Source organism: Haliotis rufescens, unplaced genomic scaffold, assembly GCF_023055435.1.
Source record: "Haliotis rufescens isolate VD_foot unplaced genomic scaffold, xgHalRufe1.0.p SCAF_4, whole genome shotgun sequence".
NCBI classification, from domain to species: Eukaryota; Metazoa; Mollusca; class Gastropoda; order Lepetellida; family Haliotidae; genus Haliotis; species Haliotis rufescens.
In genome coordinates, this window is record NW_025964112.1 from 12,269,564 (window position 1) to 12,294,006 (window position 24,443).

At 38.1% G+C, this 24,443-nt stretch overlaps 1 protein-coding gene across 1 annotated transcript in view; it reads right to left on the reverse strand.

The window, feature by feature from the left end:
* LOC124111359 (TGF-beta receptor type-1-like) overlaps positions 1-24,272 on the reverse strand; it is a 33,305-nt gene extending 9,033 nt beyond the window's left edge. Inside the window, exons 1-9 of the mRNA XM_046471023.2 lie at positions 24,132-24,272; positions 14,484-14,610; positions 11,720-11,895; positions 8,911-9,150; positions 6,927-7,157; positions 3,304-3,471; positions 2,131-2,211; positions 919-1,116; positions 204-334 (exon numbers count right to left, since the gene is read on the reverse strand). Of these exons, the coding sequence (XP_046326979.1) occupies positions 204-334; positions 919-1,116; positions 2,131-2,211; positions 3,304-3,471; positions 6,927-7,157; positions 8,911-9,150; positions 11,720-11,895; positions 14,484-14,610; positions 24,132-24,180 (1,401 nt within the window). The 5' untranslated portion in view covers positions 24,181-24,272. The remainder of the gene's footprint in view (positions 1-203; positions 335-918; positions 1,117-2,130; positions 2,212-3,303; positions 3,472-6,926; positions 7,158-8,910; positions 9,151-11,719; positions 11,896-14,483; positions 14,611-24,131) is intronic.
* Positions 24,273-24,443: the final 171 nt, after the last annotated feature.

The window sequence follows — 24,443 nt, forward strand, 5'->3', positions numbered from 1 at the left end:
ATAAACGTAGTTTACTGTATGTACATCATAAAATTTTGAATAGCTGACAATGACTTGCTAGGATTACCAACTGACTTGAGTCTTGTCCCCCTTAAAGGGGCTGGGTACAAGCGGTGTGACAAGGTGTCCCCTATTTCTATATACATTTTCCAGTGTAAAAACCTAGGCAACCTTCAACCAGCAACACGAGACAATGTGCCCACCTCAAATGTCTGCCAGCGGTTTGGAATGGCTGGCCTATGCTTGTCGTTACACACTATCTTCTTCATGTCGTCTAGGGAGGGGTCTGGGGGCACAAGGTCATAGTAAGGCATCTGGTACTCCTCAAAAATGCCTGAAACAAATGTATAACAGATGATTACACATCAATATCTTGAGATTCCTATTTTGAATGACACATTGTGAGAGTACCAAACAAATGTTAAGCTGAACAATGAAGAGTAAACCCTGAGCTGTAACTGGGACTGACAAGAGCATTTCGGAATCGAAACCCCAGAGGCCCTACTAATAAACATGTAAAGTTCAGGGTTGGATTTAAAAGAGTAGTTAATACAGAACGCCTTTGACTTTGCTAGATCTGAAGACAATAACAGGTTTAGTTTTGTTTGTTTGTTATTTAACACCACACGCAGCAATATGCCAGCTATATGACGGCAGCCAGTAAATAATCGAGTCTGGACCAGACGATCCAGTGACTGACATCATGAGCATCGATCTGCACCTTTGGGATGTGATGACATGCATCAACTTAGTCAGCGAGCCTGACCACCCGATCCCGTTAGTCGACTTTTACGACCAGCATTGTTGCCTTTTATGGCAAACAAGGGTTGCTGAAGACCTATTCTACCCGGATCTTCACGGGTGACAATAACAGGTCACAAATCTTCAACAATGAGAGAACAATGTTCACAAGCATACCTCCGATCATGCATCTGCGTGCAATCTCCCACAACACCAACCCAAATGAGTACACGTCTGCCCTCTTGAAGGATTCAAAATGATTCATGTTGATGGACTCGTCCAGAGCCTCAGGGGCCATGTAACGTTTCGTCCCCACACGGTTGTTGGGAGCAATGTCCACTTGGTCTGTCTTGGAGTCATGGCGTACTGCCAGACCTGCAATATGTAAGACAGTAGGACTATTATGTAAAATCAATAAAACCTGAAACATGACTACAATCACTGCTCTGTTGTCATATAACACAACACTCACAAACATTCCATCCATATAAAATGAAATCACGACCAAGTCACCAAGTTTGACAAACCAATCCATTAAGTCGCCTCTTATAACAAGGATAGGTTGCTGGGGGCCTATTCTAACCCTGAATCGCTGCAATAATGGATGACGTAAAGAAGGATCTCTGTCTCCTAAACAATGGATGAGGCTGTATACAGCCTTTAGCAATAAAACAAAAGCAGACGCAAAGTGGTATAACACATTTGGGGAATCAATTCTGTTTCTCGTGGTGTATTGTAACACTAAAGCCACCAGGAGATCCTACTGCTCCTCTGTAACAGCCGAAATAGGGTGAAATGTCGAATTCAAGATTATTGCACTTATATAGCAACATGCATGCACGTGTATGTGTGCGGCTGTTTGCACTAGTCCAGGCTAATGCCAGTTCCACTGAGATACCATGCCACACCTTAACATGAATACCCCACTCAGACAAAGGTGTTCTGACACCGAGCTGACCAGTCCTTGAATTATTCCATTAATGCTAAGCGCTAGGCAGGTTAACAAAAAGTACCATCTTTTGACATATTTTGGTATGATGAGGCCTGGGGTCGAACCACTGACCTCCCGCTCTCCGGGCAGATGCTCTATCCACTAGAACATGGAGGCAGTTGTCTCTTTAATAACTTATTATGCAGCAAAGATGACCATAACATGGGATAAAAGCTGCCTAATCATACACCAATGCAGATATAAAAATGGCCTCCGATGCAAGTACCAAAGAATTTCTACCCTGTAAGTCCTATGTGGTTCATCAAATATGATCATGATGATATTACACATCAAATCTCATTTGTTCATAATTCACCCATAGTTCAACCATTGTACCATCAGAAAACCAATCAATCATTGATCAATATTGATCAGTGGAAATCCCAGTATTGACTCACCTAAATCAGCTATACAGCAGCCATTTGCTTTGACTAGAATATTTTTACTCTTCAGGTCTCTGTGGGCAATAGCTGGTTTACCTGGAGACACAAACAAAACATTAAGTGTCGGCAGAAATTAGCATAATTATACAACATGACAAGGCAGAAATTATTGTTGACAATGAATTGTAGTTACTCTAAAACTACAGCAGAATTAAATCATTAAAAACGAATTTACAGCTGTTTCATACTTGAACAGAATTGAATTATTTCATGATTTAGATGCTCAAGTTTCTGAATTGAACTCAAACCCATGAAGTAAATTTAGGCACAAAAACAGAGGCATAGTATGAGGGAGAAAAACTCTCTTAATCATGTTAATGCTTAGATACTAGAGCTTAGGTTCTTCTGGCTGCTCATATTATCTAACATCTTCCCCAGGCAAAGGAGTTAACTGACTGTTAAAGTCCAGTTTCCACCCTTGCATGACTAGGCTGGAATTCCTTGGCTCAATTGTAACACCACCTTGGATATTACGAGTTATGTCCCTCCTATTGACCAATCAGATTCCACCTCTCATATCACTTGCATTGCTTCAAACAAAATGGAGGCGCCCAGTCAAGACCATCTGATCAATGATCAAAAGCTATATTGCGATAAAACAGGCACCCCCTAATGAAGTGCACCTTGATTAAAAACACGAAAAGATTAGGGAAATAGCTGTTGAAGCAGAGTTGGTGATACATATGCTTTACAAATAATGCAAACGACCGAAATCTACCGGATGTTGATTTGGTTACGTGATTTTGATTCGACTATGCATAGACTGATTAGTCCAGTCATTGGTCCAGTCTGGGGTTCTTGAGGTCTACTACTATTTTTATATTCATTTCCTAACAAATTTTCGACCCCTTTGATACTTGATTCGAACACTGAGGAAGGGTATATGTCATCTGACATTGTTCTGCAGAAAACACTGTTCTGGTACTATCGCATGAATTAGGTCACAGAAACAATTCAACATTTTCTTGCTGGGTCCTCGAAAGTCTGATCTTACATATGTAACCTTGATAATGCTTGCAACTGAGAAAGCATTTCAAGCTTCATCTTTAAAACAAATGAATGCACAAGATCCTTACTGGCACTACTCAGACTTTCTCTGACCAAGTAGGTTGCCAGCAAGTATCTCACCTTGCTGACCAAGAATCTCCATATGAAGATGGGAGAGACCATTTGCAGCAGACAGCGCTAGCTTAATCATCTGTGCAGGGGTGACAGGCTGTCTATTGAGATAGTCGAACAGTGACCCATTCTCGTGGTAGTCCGTGATGAGCCACAGCTGTGTCCAGGTGCCATTGTCTGAAACAAACATGTACAAGTGACAGGGGACACTGGTGTTTATGGGAAGCAAAATATTGTGCCATCGAACCGAGAACGGATGCAAACAAAGAACCAAATTGCACTTAAAAATAACTTACAATACATATAAGTTCAGTGGTTGATTTTCTTTAATCTCACATCAAAATCCATATGTATAATTGACTTAGGCATCTGACCCCTAACATGAGAATCTCCTAGCGTTGAAATACATCAACACCATGTAAATCCCTGGGACCATTAAACAGTTAGTCCTATGGTCTGTGGCCAGCAGAAAGCAAACTATTATCTTGTCAGTAGCCGAATGGTTCAGTCAATTGTCTGTACCTTCACAGACTTTGGTAGTACATGTAGTATACACACATGAACAAACAATGCAAGGAAGAATATATGACCCTGTTGGCAGAGCTTCAGGGTGATGAGGATTCCGGGATAATTCTGGTCCCCAGGAAGCTATGCTTGACGTAAAAGATGGATAATGAATGTGGTGTGGTCAGGCTGGATGGTTTGGTTCATTGTACCGCTGATGGTATAGGACATTGCCCATATCATTCATTGGTTTGTCACAATCATTTACAAGCTACCTGGGCTGTGGGATAGCCTAGTGGTTAAATCATTCACTTGTCACGCCGAAGACCTTGGTTCAATTCTCCACATGGGTACAATGAGTGAAGGCCATTTCGGGTGTCCCTGTCGTGACATTGCTGAAATATTGCTAAAAGCGGCGTAAAACCAACATTCAGTTATCAGCAAAGTAAGGAAAGGGATCAAAAATGGAAAGGATTTTGGTTTATTTTCAAGGGTCAATAATCCAGGCGTCTAGTACCTTAGTAACCTGTAGCACTGCGCTAGCTAGTTACCTTTTTAGATACTGAGGAACTTGAAGGGAAGGGTGGGATTGAAGCCTATATGGAACAGGCCACCCCCAGGGCAAGGGTAGGCACCAATAGCTAAATTTAAAAATTCATTTCAGACTGTCAGTACTTGTAGAAGAAGTCATTACCCTGCTCTCAACTACAACTTTTCGCTAGCCGGACTAGTGGCAATACTGGGATGTACACAGTTTGCGGTCATTATTAGCATGAGCATTTAAAATGTTAAGAAACCTCTCCACCCCTCCCTAATACTGAAGCCTAGCATATTTTGACAGGACCTGGATTCAGCTACTGCACAGATTGCCAGAAACCAGAATCAGATGAGCAACTGTAAACATTTTTGTTTGTCTGTCATTATCAATGTCAACATATCAACAACATTCATGTAAAAACTAACCCCATAGGTCACCATGCCTTTGTATTTATGAAATTACAATGTTAAATTACATAAAATACTATTCAAAGGTTCTGATCTGATGTCATGCTGACAGGTCACTAATTTTGAATCCTGCAACAACACCACCTGTTAGATTACTCCAACATAACAGATGTCAGAGTATAAAAAACAACTCACGATCCAACTGCAAATTGACATCTCATACAAGAGTTCAAGGCAAAAATGTGCCCAGTACTCAATTTTGAATAAATGCTGGCAATTTCAGTTACATAGAGCTAAGTACACATACATGTTCAATATCACTTTGGAATCTGAACAAAATTGTTTTCCTACACATTGTGTAAATCAACATGTAAAAAGTCATGTTTGTCATGGATTTGATAAAACAATATTATGAATATCAACAAAAATGTAAGGGTTGGTGAGTATGAGCAGATGCACAAAAGGTTCTGTCGCTTTTATTCATTGTTTGCAGTATATAAAATGTCAACTGTTATCATGTATCAATTAATTCTCTTTTGTACTTCAGTATGTGAATCAGTATTTTGATATCATGACATTTGTAGCTCAATGTTGGAGGTAAATGCAAGGTCTTGTTTGTTGTTTAAAGCGTCATTTCATTCAGCAATATTCAAGCGGCCTGTAAATAATGGGAGTCCATGGATGTTGAAATATCAAAATAAACAGTAAAAATTCAGTTGTCTGGTGACAAAGTCTACTTGTGCAGATTATTGACCGAAAATGATGTTTCATCACAAAGCATCAGATGTAAATTTATTTCTAACCACAATGATGAATTTGTCCATTCCTAAGCCATAATAAAATGAAAACCACATGTTTTAAGCATCCAGAGCAATTTACCATGATTGCATACACTGAACAAAAACACTGACAAATGGATGCATGGTACTTGGATCAAACAATCATGAAGAGCCTATCCTAAAGTGTGATGTAAATCAGGACAAGAAAGTATACACTGCCGTCAGATGGATAGGTCATACTCACGATGATTACTTTTTTTCAAAACCATATTAAGCACTTGTTACAAATACATTATCAAAATGAGGGCTGGGACGATACACCAACTGTGCAATGTGATACATATCACAATACCTTGTTTATGATGCGATATGTATCACGACACTTGCATGTGCTCTCATCTGTGGAGCATAAACCATTTTTTTCATAGACAGGATGGCCAAATACCTGGCACAATGACGATTTACAGTTGGCAGTATCAACTATGGCGCAATGGATGAAAATATTTACGTTTTCATTACTAATGTTCACAACTAATTAGTGTTTGGTGCAACATTTGTCAAAGCATACATTTAGGGTAAGAATCATATTTTATACTTAGTGTGTGACTGTGATTGATACTTGTATCGAGAAGTAAACAACAGTCATCGGAAGATGACAAATCCCCCCCAGCCCCTACAATAACAAAAGGCACTACTTCAGTCCCTGGTTAATACGTATACCAAGTTAAAATTCTTGACCGTTTTTGAGTTATGCTCCGGAAACAGAGATGATGATTATATATCCAGTGATCAAATAAGCCCCCGCCCGTAGGCCCATGGCAGGTAGATGTTGTTTGGGGCCCGTAGTTTCAAATTTGTATGGGTCCTTATGGCCTGCAGTAAATTTGCATGTCAATTTATTTGCCAAAATAAGTTGCAGTGTTTTTAATGAGGGCCTGAAGAGTTTCATCAGGGCCTGCAGTTTCTAAAGTCTGTGGGTCCTGATGGCAGCCTGGTATTTTTTAAAAAATTCAAACACTGTATATATCCCTCAGTATTTTTTGCCAAGGGGAAAAAATCATGATCCACTGATACATCGGCGTATTGTCCCACTACTAATCAAAATGGACTAAAGATCTGCGAAATTTTAAGGTTGTCCTCAGACAACGTAAGCTGACAAGTCACTTTGTACCAAATGCATAGGCTGCTGGGGACCAATTCAACCCGGACTCCCCACAGTAAACACAAAGTCATCCAGGTGGTAGATGATAGAACCTGGTGCAAAACAATCAGCGAATAATCTGGGATCCAAACCCATGACTAGTGAATCCTGGAAGCTAAGGGTGCACATTGAGATACCTCAATCCACTTGGCCACATATCCCAAAATGTCTTGGCTGAACTTATGGGGATTGTGTTGTCCTACCTTTGTTGTCAGCAGCGATGAAGCCAAGTATGTTCTCATGGCGCAGCATCACAGTCTGGTAGATCTCAGCCTCGCGGAACCAGGACCGCTCCTCACGAGATGAGAAGATCTTCACCGCCACACTCTCACATCTCCAGTTGCCACGCCACACCTCACCGTACCTCCCCTTGCCAATGATCTCACACAGGCGAATCTGTCGCGCAATTGTTCTCTGGACCAGAAGGGGCAAGCCTAAACAAAACGTTTTCATGGTAGGCCTTTTCAAACAAATTTCAAAACAGGATTTACAGTGAAGAGTTTAAATAAGTAAAAAGTATCTCATCGAATTGTCATTCAACATGACATATAACCAATAGTCAACAAGAGCAAAAGAGTAAATTATTAAGACATATCGTATGACTCTAAACAGTTTTTGAATCAAGGAAAACTAGCTACATGATCATGATAATTGTGTGAATGTTGTTTTTGGTCATAATCAACACCCTTCAGCTATATCATAACATAAAAAATGCTAGGACCGGACAATCCAGTGACTGGTAGCATTAGCATGAGCATCAACCCTTCCCACAAAAGTGACCAGGGACATGGTCACACTTAAAAGTGGTAATTAAACTAAGGTTATCAATACCATCATGCTGCCATTGTTTAATAACTGCAGAAATTTACTGGATGTAAAATCCTGTGTCTTATACACCTACAACATGAAAATGAACGCCAAAAAGACTACTGAGTGCATCAGAAAATTTCATAATTTGGTACCATTTAAAAAATGTCCATACCTAATCATTCAAATATTACATTACACAGATGACACAATCCTGTAGTGCTAGCACTTGTAGTTGCAGTTTGGGAATTCCATATCGATTTTTAACTCGTGGCAAAACAAATGTGTGAAAATTATATGATATTACCATAAAATAAAAACAAGAAATGAATAAAGTTGTTTTGTTTGATTTAACATTGTTATATTCATTTTGTTACATTTCTCTTGCACCCCTATTTTGTAGTTTGGGACCCCCATTTTTAAACCTGTGACCTGTAAAATTAAAGGTTGGAAGTCATTAGGACCCCCCAAATAATTATCCAGGTAAATCCCCAATGATACCTTCATCAGATATTTCTCATAACCATGTACCCAACAAGCAAATAAAACCCTGAATTAATAGGATATATGTTCAATTATTGCTAGGGTTGGGAATTGGACCAAAAAGTGTATTGCGATATATTGCAATATTTCAAAAACATATTGCAATGTTATTGCAATATATTGGGAAATAATTTCTACCAAGATAAAAGCTTTTTTTCATATCCCTTTGACAAATATTAATATGAAAGCTGCAATGTTAACAATTTGGTCAAAATTATGGACCAATTTTAATCAATTGTACTATTATTTTTATCTACAATCAAATAAAGAGTATGAAGCATTGTTTTGTCTTTGTTTTGATTTAATAAGGTAAGACTATACATCATGGCATATACATGTCAGTCACAGTCTCCAACCTTTTTCAATCACATTTGAATAATGCTAACTCTCTGAAACAGTTTGAAAAATAATGAAACATTAACATTAACATTAACATAAATTTGATAAGAATTATACATCATGACAAATTCCATGTCAGTCATTGTCTCTCATCAAACATTGTGAAAAAAATTACACTCAATGTCAAAAGATACAACTGGTCAAATTTCAAATGTTTTACCACTACCAGTACTGTGATCAGTGATCACAGTAGTGGTAGTGGCCCTTTTTGTTCGGGCACGATGTCAAAGGCGTCCGCCATGTTGGATAAACAATCAAGGGAAGTAACTCCAGTTCCAAGTTGTCAGCAACGTTCGTTCCCGATGATTTCCGATTGTAAAATACGTATTTTATCAGGTGGTGTTTGAATAATGAGGGAAAAACCGATACGCCAAAAACGTATCGTGATGAATTTGAATTGCAATATACCGGTATACCGATAAAACCACACATCCCTACCTGACCCGGATCCTGAATGTGACCAATCATAGAGCTGCTGCAGTGAAGGTGGTTGCCCAGCTACCAGTGGATTGGTCTCCATACTGCGCTCTGTGTCATGGTGTGATGGTGCACGGGTCTTCCTGTACTGCTGATACACGAAGAAGCTAGCCAGAAAGAGGGCACACACAAGCACTATAGGAACAGCAATCAGCGCCATCAGCTGCACAGCATCCAGGTCACTCGAGGTTTTCTGTATACCTGATGAAGTTGAGAGTGAATAATTACAGCTCTTGACAAAATCTGCAGCAACAATTTACTAGAAATAAGTTCTCTTCATCTAACATGCTCAAATGTGCCTATAATCCATTTTTTAACAATGATAAAGACTACTGTGAGAAAAAAGATAAGTGAGTCAGCTTTAATGCTGCTTTGAACAATGTCAGTTACATCAGTGCATGTCAGATAAACATGAAACATTTGAAATTAGGTTACTTGCATGACTGATGAACTCAATTCGAAAATATGATTATTTTGGAAAAACATTCAACATATTTCAGTAAACATAGCATGCATGAACATCAGAACGACTTTTCAGGAACTTAGACCTACCAATGAAATGATAAACAAGAATTTGACACTATCCAATCAGAAAGCAGCTTTCTCTCTCTTTATGGCACTGGTTTCAAACTGCTGAGTACAATTGAACCGACTACGCTTTGAAAAGTATTGATTCAAAATTTTAAACCTGAACAAAAGAAATTGTTGAAGTCTCACAGATGGCCAAAATTGCATCGCAGTCATTCCCATGGGCGATGGAAAGTCTCTTCCATTTCAAAATGTTTACCCCACTGAAAAGAGTGGGATAGATGATTTTGACCGAATCAGTTATACAGCCTGTAACTGTCGTTCGAAATACCCCATGTTTACTTTTTTAGAGGTTGCTTGATTAGTAAACAAATTCAGTCTTTCACTTTCTCGATCTGGCAAGCAATCCACTGATTGGTGGGATGAAAGGTCGTCCTGACATGTCCCATAATGGGATGTCCTCAGATCTTTGTTGAGCTGTAGTGAGAACTGAGATCTAATTCTAATGAGATTGATCCAACTGCATGAACAAGATGTTCATTGCAAAGAAGTTAAAAACATGACTACTGGAAATAGCTTGAGGATATAAGCAGTGTTCCTTAGACAGGTGACCTATATAAAATATTTTTAAAGGGGCACTAATCTCTGGCTGCTTCTCGGCTGTCTAACACTGTCCGCTAGGGCTCACTAGCTGCCGTGAGTCGATTTGCTCACTAACGCAACTGAGTGTGACAAGAAACTGGGCTACCATCTGTAAGGAAAGCTAAATGAACTTGGAGGCAATATTTGTTTTATGCATTTTTTAACATTGATTGTTTGCCCGTGATCTATGAAGATTTTGACAAAGGGCGCATGTTGATTAATTTCTTCAGCCTAAACAAACAGACAAAAAGAACGGTGGAAGCTCATCGGATGTCCTTGTTTGGAAATAACCCAGATGGTTATAGTTTAATAATAAAAAAAGTATCCCTGCAGTGAAAGCATTTTCAGATTTTGGATTGCGTGGATAATACGATTAACACCCCGGTACTCACTTGTTGTCATCAATGTTTTCTGGTATAACCTTACACTTTGTGTATTTGTTGTCATTCACTTAATGCTCAGTTAATTAATCTATTACAGATATAATTAGTGGTAGCACCACTCAGATTACCTGATAAAGGTCCCCATTTGGCATTTCTTTTGTCGGGGTAGTTATTCAATCTAAATCCATGTTTGAAGTGAGGTGAAATGTGTGTTATGTAATATGCATCTGGCAGCCTAGCAAGAGATGAATGATCAGTTGATTTACTTTTTTGTAAATCAACAGATCATTCCTAGCCGTTAAAGGATCAACAGAAAATAAGTTGATTGATTAATCACTGTTATCTTGTACAGTGGATATGTCAATAGTAAGTGTTTACATGTGTAGGTTTACTAAAGCAGATGGAATACACTCATATCATGGCGTGAAGTGCCTATGTAAAAACAACATACTTTGTTCATAGGGTTAACCGATAATATGTTGATTGACTGCTCATTGTTATCTAACTTAATGGATTTTTTTAAAGAACTGTGGACATTATGATAACAGTTGTCACATGGGCTTTCTCGGCTGACCTTTGAGACTTGACACCTATGTGAAACAATGAAACAAACTAAGAGATCAGTTGAACAATTGTTATAATATCCCTAAACGCCATATATATTTTAAAATATTTCATTGTTACAGAGACACGTGACATCGAATAAGTTTCTTAGTACAGCTGCAGATGTATGGGATATTGTACCTTTATGTGGATATTCACAGATACATTCCTCGAACAAGGTAGCTGCCTAAAATTATACATATAATTTTGGTAGATTGTAATTATGATACTTGCATCTTGTTTTCATTCATTTGGTGTAGCATTTAACAGAATCGCACAAATACCAAGCACGTGACTTATCAAAACTTTGTCACCATTACCGATGCTATACCCAAAAAGAAACCTACATTTCCCTATTATTTCCAGAACTGTATTTCATTTTGTTGATCAATAAAACATACTATCAATAAAAGTGACAAATACGCTTATGAATGGCGCAGCAGAGGTCGCGAACTAGTCAAGATTTCTGCTATATCATCGGGGTACACACGGGGAAAAACAATAACAAAAGCAAAAACCAGTCTTGCTTTAGATCCCCTTTAAGATGGGAAGTACACTAGCAGAGATTGGAAAAGTTTCTGATATCATGTCTTCGGTTCATGATGTCAACTCACTTGTATTTCCACCAGGATCTTCCAAGGGAACAGGTGGATCCAGTGTTGGGATTGTTTTCAGGTTGCACATATCACTGTTATTACAACAATGCACATTGAAGCTTGACAGCTTCTTCCGGCTTGCATGACACACGAATGGTCGCATCAGCGGCTTTAAAGCAGATTTTTCTTTACAGCTGTCAAAAAAACAATCCATGCCATTTACATGATTTAAACAAGAGCATGATGAGAATAAAATGTGATTTATTTATTTTCGTCTAGAAGTTACCTCATTAAGTATGCGTGGGTATGAAGGTAATTAACTTTTATGAAATCCAAACATGCATAACCAAGACAATTCAAGTCTTAATATAAAAATGGCATGTATAAATTGCTGTGACACAGCAGACATGACAGAAAAGAACGAAGACATTAATTACACAATAATTCACGTCATATTTTGCATCTTCAATAATATTAGACACATCTAGATCTAACCCTGTTGATGTAAAATGTATTCAAATCGTGTTGGCTAAATTCCTTTGTCATTTCACTCATTTGATTACCATGATTACTTAAAATAATGCTGACATAACATGCTTTAAAAGGAAGTTTGCTATTCTGTACGTACATAGCATGATAAGAAGTACTCAACATGCTCAAGATAAGCATTTGATTATTTGGGTATTTTACCCAGGAGTGAGACTTTGACCAGGTCGACTGGGTATCAACATGTTAAATTTGTATGTGCAACAGTGTTCCATTGATGTGAATAAAGGCTATGTCAAGCAACAAGGTTACAGTGTACAGTGACATCATGATCATAAGATCCTTGTAACATCATGATGCATCACTACTAGTATTGGAAGCAACTTACATCAGGGCATACAATAGGAAGTTTGTGTCCCAGACGGTGAGTTGCACAGTGACAGTAAAATCATAACAGTAGACATCATTAAACATGTTAAACATGTTAAACGTGTTGAACAAGTGTAGAACAAGCCCTACAATTAACTGTTTCAATAGGATTCTAGAAGTTGAGGAGTACATTAGAAAACATACAACTTCATGGATAACAGCATCTTCCCGAGGCAAGAGCGTCCAGTAGCCTTTTTTATTTTTTATCAGTCTTGTTCCCACCCTTCTAGGGTCCCTGCCATCTTTTTGAAGCAATACGAGATGAGAACAGCGATCTGATTGGATATCGCGTTTTCATTACAAGGGGCACAACTCGTGATCTACACGAGTTGGTACCAGGGTCGATCCAAGAAATGTGGCCTTGATGTGGCAAGCGTAGAAACTAGACTTTGATAAAGGCTAGTGGACATGCTTGCCTCAGGAAGATGGGATAACAGCTTATGGTTTATTGAATGGAGAAATGTTTTGATGTAGATTCTGAAACTGTTATCAAGCTGGAATGACTACTGCCAAGAGGTATATACACATATATATATATAAAAATGAGGTAAATGTTCACTCGGTGTACATGTAATATATAATAAAATAATAAAGTCCACGGTAGTCCATCATCTTCTTTATATCAGTTTCATACATAGTACTTTCGCTGTCTCATGACAGCTGTTCAGTGTAACTGACAATGACATATAATGACGTCATACTTATGATGACGTCATAAATTACAACTGTGACGTCATAATGTATTTACACACTCCAGCGACGACACCAAGTAATTTAACAATTGTAGGGAGACATTTGAATTAAATATACAGTATTTGTACATGTTGTAAAGTAACAGTGCAACATTTACGATTGAAATGACAAATCTATTAATACATTCTAGAGTTCAATTTTGGTTTCATCAATCATGTCAATTGGATAAACATTTGTTCTTTTTCCAGTCTCAGCTGCTTGTTACTTGTATACAATTTATAAAACAGAAAAATAGTAAATTTCCCGTTTCCGCAATCATCAATGTGTTTGCTGACACCTATGCATCGAACATTAGGGTCTCTAATCTGCTGTTTGTGTACAGTGACTCTATCTTTTAATTCCATGCCGGTTTCACCGATGTAGTTTTCGCCGTATCCCGAACATCTCATAACATACACCACATCTTTGCTGCGGCAGTTCATGTCGGCTTTCACATTGAAACCCTTGCCATTTGCAAAAAGGAAAGTAGTACCTTCACTTATGATGTTACACGTGCCGCATCTTGGTGTTACACACACACACACACACATATATATATATATATATATATATATATATATAAGCAGCAGATTGACATTAACATGATTAACAGCAACCGGTATTGCATAATAAGTAGCGCAGAGATAATTTTAATGAAGCCAGATGTGCCGTGAGGATAAAAAAGGTGATAAGACACTAACTAAAAAGAGTTGCTTCATTAGATCTACATAGGCAGATGGGATGCTATATCCCTTATCTCTGTTAATCAAAGATTTGTGATAGCGGATCATCATGGATTTCTGTTGCTTCTGGGAGCTTTCTTATTGTTAAGTCCTGATGAAAAGTAGAGATCTAGGCTTTGGACTTTAGTCAAACCTATGATAACCACGCACACTAATAACTTGCTGTTCATGCATGATGTGAAATTGCATCGTGTTGTTGCTGTTGTTGTTTAACGCCATACACAGCAATATTCCAGCTATATTGTGTTCAGATGCAATTCCACAGTATTGTAAATGTACACCTTATCAATAGCTACATTCAAATCATTAGTTCCCATACTTTTTGTCTGTCGGATACTGAAACTGATACAAATAACATTTCCAGATAAGCATGTTGATCCCACATTACTTACATGTAGTTGACCTTTATCTCGTCCGCTTCTCTTGTGACCAAGGTCATGCAAACGCCATCGGTCTCACATGTGTCATTTTGTGTTTGACTGCCTGGCGTGCCACAGTAGGTACATTTGCACAGAAGACCTAAAACCCAAGAGAATAATCATAGTCAATGACAGATATATATACAAACATACAACAGACAGCAAGGCAGTTAAACATATTGAAGCTAAAAAGACCTTAATACTCATCATGCTCATGACACTGTCGTACCGTGAAGATTCTGGGTTAGAATTGGTCTTCAGCAACCATGCATGTCGTGAGAGGCGACTTATGGGATCAGGTGGTCAGGCTCGCTGACTTGGTTGATCCATGTCATCATATCCGAATTGCGTGGATCAATGCTCATGATGTAAATCACTGGATTGTGTGGTCCATACTTGATTATTTACTGTCTGCCGTCATATAGCTGGAATATTGCTGAGTGCGGCGTTAAACAACAAAGAAACAAACAAAACAATATTAGGCCTAGAGGCCTCACATAGAATGAATTGTGTCATATTGAAATCTTTTGTTAGGGACATTACACTGTCTTAGGTGTATATCTACCACCTACATAACATTGAGTCAATAGAGCAAATTGTTTCGTTATGACATGACTGTAAAATAAGCAAGGGTCTTTGGCCTTTGGAAAATGGACAAATAGTAGAACAAGATATTTTCATACTATTAACAGATTAATATAGCATGATATAGTATTATATCAACAAACAAACATGACACTGTCTCAAGTCCAGGATCACAGTATTCAACCAGTTAATTGGTACTTCATGTACTAGACATTAGTGCCATAGGTACAGGGTTTGAATGAGAAGCTCAGAGTGGGCCGCACGATTTGTGCTGTTATTGTTAAGTTGGCCTTAATCATGTTAATTGCAGTAGTCCAGCAAAATATAACCTAAAGACTGAGTTCCTGAATGTGTCTCTTGTGGAAAATGAGACACTCATTTATATATGACATGTGGTCTTAGATTGTGTGTCGTAAAAACATGTTTAACTGTATTTGGAACCGTGCATGATGTCTGAGGAACTGAGGATAATTTTGCTTGTTTCTGATGAAAATTTGTGATCTTTTATTTATGTACTCTGTCGCAGAATTTGCTGTATTATACATTATACTGTTTTAGCTGTAGTGTTTGTTCATTGTTTAATGCCTCACTCAGCAGTATTCCAGCTATATGATGGCGGTCTGTAAATAATAGCGTCTGGACCAGAAATCAAGTGAATGACATCATGAGAATCAATCAATGCAAATGGGGCACAATGACATGCATCAACCAAGTCAGCTAGCCTGACTACCCGATCCCATTAGTCGCCTCTTACGACAAGTGTGGGTTGCTGATGACCTACGACCCACTACATGTGCTCTAACCTGATCTTCACAAGTTGTTTACTTCATGAATAATAATGCGCATTACCATGACTGTGGTCATCATATTCTATGTACCTCTCCAGCTTACTACATGTACTAGTGAGAAAGTACATTTAACCATGTTAACCGGGGGCTTCATACCGGTAAGTTTATACAGTGTCTGTACAGCATGTACAGTAAACAGCATCACAAGGAACGCAAGGTATTTTTGTAAAAACAGTATGAATTCCCAAGAGCAATTTGCATGATTTGGGCAGCAGGAACTTATTTTTTATACCAGGGTTTTACCTCAACTTAGAAAAGTGGGGGTCCAGGGGACCCCCAATAATTAAGTTTAAGGGTCCTTGCAGGCAATATGGGGGTCGTGTAAAGTAATGAAATGGTGAAGTGTACTGTACTTTTTGATAATTACTTCTGGGCCTGAAATGTATCAGTGATCATGTGGACAGTGGTCATGATTGATGGGTGAAATAACAGACACCCATTACTTCTCTTGATGCACTGTATGTACAATGAATATTATTGGAATGCAGTATATTTTCTTCCTGCGTCCATTATCTAACTTTGTGCGTACTGAACACACATTTGTGCATTGCGTAAAACCTTTTGATACAAAGGTATGATTATAACCATGAGATTACCTGCTAAGATGCATAGCCCTGATCATGCTGAAGACAGGGATTTATTAAGGATTCCAAACTAGGTGCGGTGAAATGGGGTTTAACTTCATGTTCAAGATTATTGCACTTATACATGTATAACAACATGAATGGACATGTGTGTGGCAGGTTGTAATAGTCCAGACTAATGACGTTTTTATAGTGCTAGCTAGCCAACTCAGAGATAACATGAATACCACACTCAGACACAGTATACAGACTCTGAGCCGACCAGCCCTTGTTTTATCCACTTAATGCTGAGCATCATCCTCCACAAAGCAATCATGATTAGTTATAACTGTATCATGTATATTAACATGAATTGGGAATTGTTTTTTCCTCATCTGTCATGTTTCACTGACACTTGCTCCAGACCAGGGGCAAATGAGCAGGGCTAGATAGAAAGATACAGATATAGATGTTATATCATGATCACGATGATAACAAGACATCTCAACTTCAACCTATATTTCTGATGGAAACTCAAGATAGGCCTTGCAGCCAAACAAAACTGCTTCTATATCCTAAATGCATTCTTCTAACCATGCTCACGCTACAGACAGGTGTGCATGCCAACTTTCACTGGCAGGTCATTGAGACGGAAATTCTTGGCACAGGAAAAACATCAATCTATATTAATTGCAAGGAAGGCATTTGAGGATTTGAAGGGTCTTTTTAATTATTAAGAAAAAGGTCAAGAGATTGTTTTACATTTCAGTTCAAGATGTTCACTGACAATCCAGAAAGCAAAGCATGATGATATCAATGGTATTAGAGGACTGAAACTGAAAGAGAATACTTCTGATATTGTTTACAGACACATCATTCCAAGGTGTCTTGGCAAAAAGACACCAATAAATTTACAAACTGGAGTTAACATTGTAAACAAGGTCATAAATTGCCCAAATACTCAAACATCACCATCTTTCACATAAAAGGCGACTATGCTTGTTGTAAGCATGGTAAGAGGCGACTAACGGGATCTGGTGGTCAGGCTTGCTGGTTTGGTTGAAGCATGTCATCGATCCCAATTGCATGGATCAATGCTCATGATATCAATCACTGAATTGTCTGGTCCAGACTCAATTACTAACCATGCTAACAGACAGCCGTCATATCATTGCATATAGCTGGAATATTGCTGAGTGCAGCGTAAAACAACAAACGAACCATTATGAATTTCACTGTGAGGCGTAGACTTCCATACATCTGTGAGGAAATGATTATTAGTTTAAATGATAATTCCTAGACTATATAATCATTAATATATATTAAACCACAAAAGAAACATCACCATGGATAGATATATGAGAAACCTTATTTGTCCAAACACTGTAAAGATACTTTGAGACATATTAAAAGGATGAAACTTGTCAAAACTGATCATCAAGGTTGAAATTAAAGTGTCAAATGTTCTTAAAGTGAAAACACAACAATAGTCTCTGAGAAAATGGCATCACAAGTGAGTATCTCATGTGTCCGCCATGTGCATTGATGACTGCCATGCAACGTCGATACATGGAATGGATGAGGCAGTTGATGAAGGCCATAGGCACTTGAGCCCACACTCTGAGGAAAGCCTGACATAGTTCAGCTACAGTTGTTGGCCTTGGGCGGACATCATTCAGCCGTCTTTGAATCTCGTCCCACAGGTGCTCAATGGGAATTAAATCGGGACTGAGGGCAGGCCATTACATGGTTCTGATGCCATTCTGCTGGAGGAAGTCTCTTGTTGCTCTTGCAGTGTGGGCACAGGCGTTATCATGCTGAAACTCGTGGTTGCGGCGACATGCCAAATGAGGTATGGCGTGTGGTCTCAAGACTTGATCAATGTACCGAGCTGCTATGACATCATTGCCTCTCCCTGGACCGATGTTCTGGAAGACCACAGGGACGACCCTCTGTGCAAGACCAATTCCACCCAACACCATGATGCTCAGATCACCCCAAGAGTCTCTCTCAACTGCACAAGCATCCGAATAACAGTCCCCAAGGTGTCGCCAGACTCTCTCTCTGCCATCTGCTGTTGAGATACAGTAACGGCTCACGTCTGAGAAGAGGACTCTTCTCCACTGCTGATGGCGCCAATGCTGGTGCTGTGTTGCCCACTGAAGACGGTCCCGGAGATGATGTGGTGTCAGAATGGGTCCTCGGTGTGGCCTGTGACAGTTGAGGTGTCTGCTCGTCAATCGTTGACACACGGTGTACACTAATGTGTCGCTGGTGTGTCCCCATGGTCTGTCGAGCAGTTTCCAAAGCAGTAACAAAGCGTTCTTGAAGATGCTGTCGCACAATCTGGCGATCCTGGCGTCAGGTGGTGACCCTTGGTCTTCCACTCAAGGTCGGTCATCTGTAGTGCTGGTGGTCTGGTACCGTTGCTGGAGCCTGTATATCCTTATGTGGACTTGAAATGCATTGGCTACTTGCTGGGCGGTTTGTCCAGCTTCCAATCGTCCAAGGGCTTGATGTCGCTGATATCTTGTCAATCTTGTCATGTGGTAGCAATTCAATAACGAATGAATTTTATCCGATCTTGGTGGATTAAGTGGAAAGTAGAGAAGTACTCAACTCAGCGCTAATAAGTGGTGCTATTTGGTGTGTGATTGGATTAATGTAAGGTTGGATTAAAGTGAGGATTCTCCTGTAAACCTGACAGAGGACATTTCTTTAGATATACATCCACTGATGCTTGAGAGGAAGGGGTGTCGCATGCATATTGAGTCGCATTTTTGGCTAGGGACAAGCGGTCGCATTTTTTTTGGAGACGCATTAATTTCACGATTTACAGTACTTAATCCTAGTTGCCTTGTCTGTTGCTGTCGGACATCTTGATGATGGACTAAATCTGATTCATACAAGCAAGTCTTAATGGCACCATTGCAGGCAACATAATCCATACAGTTTCAGTTTCATAGGACCAGATGTTTAACATAAAATGTTGAAAATGTGTATGTATACAACACGATAATGTGATGCATGCTGGTAATATGGAACATCGTTAACATCTCAACCTATCCATCTAACCCATATTTGATGACATTTAATGATGTACATTGTTCAACAGTATTAGTGATGAGTACTGTCCTGACTTTCGTATTGCAGTTATCGCAATAGTGATTCATGTATTGTGAATTTGATACACACCAAAATATATTGAAACTTCCTAATCATCCGTCATTTTGTTGGATGTTGCCATGGTCACAATGAATGTGTTATAGACACATTATAATTTACATGCAGGAAGCTGGTCATAAGTAGTTTTGATTCTAACATCACATGAATCAGTTGCTAATTTCTGAATTTCAAAATTTTTATTTGACTTGTAACTTATTTAAACTTTGCCAACAAGATGAAAATATGCATGATTTTGAAAAATGCAACATACCAGTATTTTCCAAATTTATTGTGATGTGTATTCATCAGCATTTCATATCTTGGTATACTGGTAATAATGCGCACCTCTAAATAGTATTAATAACATATACAGGGTCTTAGATGGCTAGAATAATTACTGACTGGTATTAGGATATGATTTATTAATTCTGTATTGATCTTGTTGACATAGATCACGTTTATCATTGTATAGTGCAATCTTGTATCAACTAGATAAAAATTTGATCAATGTGTTTAAGAATGCACGTACAAGGCACGAAGAATCCACTCGTCAGCATGTGCAGGACGAGAAAGAAGTAAACAATCGCTTGTCCTACCGGGCAATTACATATTTCAATCATATCAATTCATCTCTAATCAAATGCAATAAAACACCATATTTTCTTGAGTAAAGTGCGCACCCAAGATTAATGCGAACACACCTAGCACCCCCCCTACAAGGTGATTCGGTACTTTTGGGGGTAAAAATTGGCGCATAATGCACAGATTACATCGTATCTCTTCAGCATGTTCAGCGAATTCAGGTAAACAAACAAACATAACAAACCTGGTCAATACAAATTTGAAATTTGAGATAAAATATCACTAGACATGATTTACCGTTTAAATTGCATTTCCTGTTCTACTAGAAATTGTTTTATATGCAAAGATTAAGATTACCGTGTGTAATGTCTCGTAAACTGAGTCGGAAACAGCAATCAGCTGTACACACTCTTGCTCCCAATCTACCGGTGATTCGGTTAAAATTACACAATAAGATAACCTTAAAGAATTTTGATGAAATGATCAGAAGAATTGTATCTGAAACTATTATTTTATCAGGAATAATATATCCCACATACCGTCTTAGTTGCAGTTAAACTATGTATATTTAAAAATAATAATAACCATAAACGAAGCACTTTCGTACAGCTGATCGCTATTGCCAGAAATGTCTTACATATGGAACAATTTGACCATCGAGGCTCCCACGCTAGCGATCATGAAAACTTATGTTGATATGTCATAGTCAAACTACAACAAATATGACTTAAACGGGTCAAAGTATGACCATGATGACATTTATAATAGAAACTAGAATTTTGTTTGTTCATATAGAAGTAAATATAAACTATAAAAAAGTGTCCAATAAACATGTGATAAAGCCTTAAAGGAGATAGACACTTAGACCGCTTTATGTCATCAGAAAAAATGACTAAACATGTTAAATGTGAAATTAATACACACAAACATGACAAAAGGCCCCTTCTTTGGAAAAATAACTCAGTCTTGATAAGTATCTCTCAGATAAGCTCACTTCAGTAGTTTCAAAAATAATTGACGGGACCAATTTTCAAACTCAATCTTGACAAGTATCTCGTAGATAAGCATGCAAAGCTTTTATTCATGCAAATTCAATAGTTTCTGAGAAAACTTGTCCCCATAGCACACACGGTGCATTAAGTAAAATAATATTGATCAAGGGCCACAACTCTGTACAGACTTTACAGGACTTCAGCAGAAGAAACTAACAGTTTTCATTCACTAGCCCTTATGATGATAACACATAGCAAAACCATTAAACATTTGTTAAAAAGGAGAAATTTCTACTAGTCCTTATGATAACATTAACCATTGGGCAGTTTGGCAAAGACAAGAGGACTAGTGCCTATTTCTAATGCTGGACTTTTAATATTTTTTTTTTTAAGCGAATTGGCAGAGATGAATGAAGATGGCAGGGACTACTTATTTTGTACTGTCTTTCTTAAATATCCTCAACTATCAGATCCAAAGTCTTGACTGGTGATTGGGTTAAACAAAAAGTTCTGAAATGAAACAAAAGTTCAAGGGAAAAGTAGTAATCATGTTTAACATGTTCAATGCTGTGAACATGAACAAGTATCTAAGTTATGAATTAACTTCATTCAGCACAATATCATGCAAAATCACAGAATCAGAGCTCCAGATAAGCCGTGCATCTGCGTAAAAAAAACACATAAAAAATGCAGAAATATGCAGTAAAATAAAATCCAAGCGTATCAAATACGCAATGAACATTACAGATACGCTACCAAAAAAAACTTGTGCATATCATCAAAATATTGTGAAGTAACCCTGCGTATTCGATTAGTTAATCAGCAACTTATTTTGAAATTATAAACGGGCATTCCGTCAACCTTGCCAAACTCCACGATGACAGTTACATCATGATCATTTGCCATCACACATTCTTGTGGAAGTATCATGGTATTTTTTAGTCCTATAAAGCTCTCGAATCCACGCGACACCAGTTTGCAGGGACTAGATTAATAGTGTTTTTAAATATTTAACTTTAATACCCACATGTCTAAATACTAGCGGGTAACAGAAACTTGAATACCCAGATAGAATTACTGATACCCAATGATTTTAAAATGCATGAGTAAAATACCCACAACACCAAAAGCTTATCTCGAGCTCTGAGAATAGATTTGTGAATTTTTACTACATAAAGTTTAATTTATACAGGAAATGGTAATAATAACTGAGACCAAAAAACGTTTTTACAATTTAAAAGGGCAAGTGAAAATATTGTACCACGAGTACAAAATAATATCTACTTGCGCTGCAGGACAAGTGTGGTTTGAGACATTTTTTTATCCCTGCACTTGTGCCCTTGGTCTCTGGCAAATAACTGTTCAAGTTACAACGCATATTGCAACTAGATCTGAGTATCGCCAAAAGAAATATACCCAGGGATTTATCTAGGATTTATTCCAAACTACATGAACTAAGTGGCCCGTGTCCATGTTGTCAGGCAAACTTTGAAAAAATTGTGGCATTGTTCAAAACTAGATTTTTTAATGTTCTTATTTTCATAAATTCCAAGGAAATGGGTATTTAAAAAAAATAATTCATATTATTACCCTCATTGCACCCAGTTTGTATATACCTGAACAAGTAACTATATATAATTTGTGCATTCATCATGTTCAGTTCAATGTAATAAATTTGGAGCGGCACTGTGGAACAAACACCAACCACTTTACTGTGAACAAATGGTCATTCCAAGACTTCTCTCTAATATGGGAGGACAGAGACCCTGTATCAGTATATATATGGCCTCTGGTGAGGATACTGAATGTGTCAATAGAAGAAACTTGCTTTGTAACGAAAAGTACAATGCACACTGATCATCAGGATCATTGCCAATGTAAACATAACAGAAACATGAGACAGTACAGCATGCTGACAGATGTCTGTTTTATCAGTGCATGCTGTGTTCACGTGCAGAGACCATATACTGCTCTATGGTCTGTCATATGAGCTTGAGATCTTGTGTATTGGGGACTGTGTCACAGTGTGTGCTCAACTGCCACAAACAACATATTTCTTATGTAGTAACTGAAATAGACATGGCAATGCACAAAAAGCAAATAAAAACCCACAAAAACTAGTAACACACAGTTTATATCTTTATATACCATGATATACATCATATTTAACAACTGGTGTAAAATAATGATGAGAATGCAGGGATTTATCTCTCCATGCTTAAAGACCGATATTCAGACCTAAGTCTGCTGTTACTAGATAATAGTTATTTTTTATATGATGCATCAGCATGTGCCAAAACATTAATCATGAGTCTACTAACCCGCACTTGACTAGCATAATTATTCTTTCAACGTTTGATTAGGTGGCGATCTCTGTGTTGCTATTTCCATCCATGGCTAGCCAAGATCTGATCACGTTTCATCTTTTGTATCATTTGGAGAAATGAATCACTTATCATGCATTTTGTCCCAATTGTAACATTCGAGGCACATACGACAAAGCGACATTCTTTGGTAAACTGTCAAATATCTTTGTGTCGTCAAATACAATGGAATATGCACCGTATCGCTTTTATCACAGAGAAATGTTGATTTATTGATAGAGAAGTAGACAGCAGACGACATAATCGGACCTCAAAATCTTATCTCGAGTGTTTCAAATGATGCTCGTGGTTCACAGTCTACACCATTATAAAGCCAAGTCAGTGATGATTATATGCATATATTCGATTATGCCTAGGGTTCCAACCATTTGGTTTTGTGTATATGAGCATAATCAAGGTGGCGGCCATTTTGGAAGCGATTAAACCAAACATGCTGCGAATGCGAGGGAAAATACCGACTTTATATAAAACAAGAGCTTGGGGTACAGAGACAGTCACCTACCTGTAGTTATTGGGAGAAAAGACAAAAGTACGAATCCAAATAAATTCATGATTCTCTCGTATGATTCTGTTTGTCACATTTGTAGGTATCCACCGGCCTTTATCTCACAACAGTACAATAACAACCGATTCGCAGTGACCTACATTTATACCGTTGCAGACACAAATAGTTCAGCGTATAAATAGTACTTTATTGTAATCTGTATCATCAACAGATACTATATGTATTATTTCATATGAATGGTTTGCTTTGTAAGACACTGGTATCTCTAATTTACAGAAATAGGGTGTTTTGTGAATTAGCTGACATACC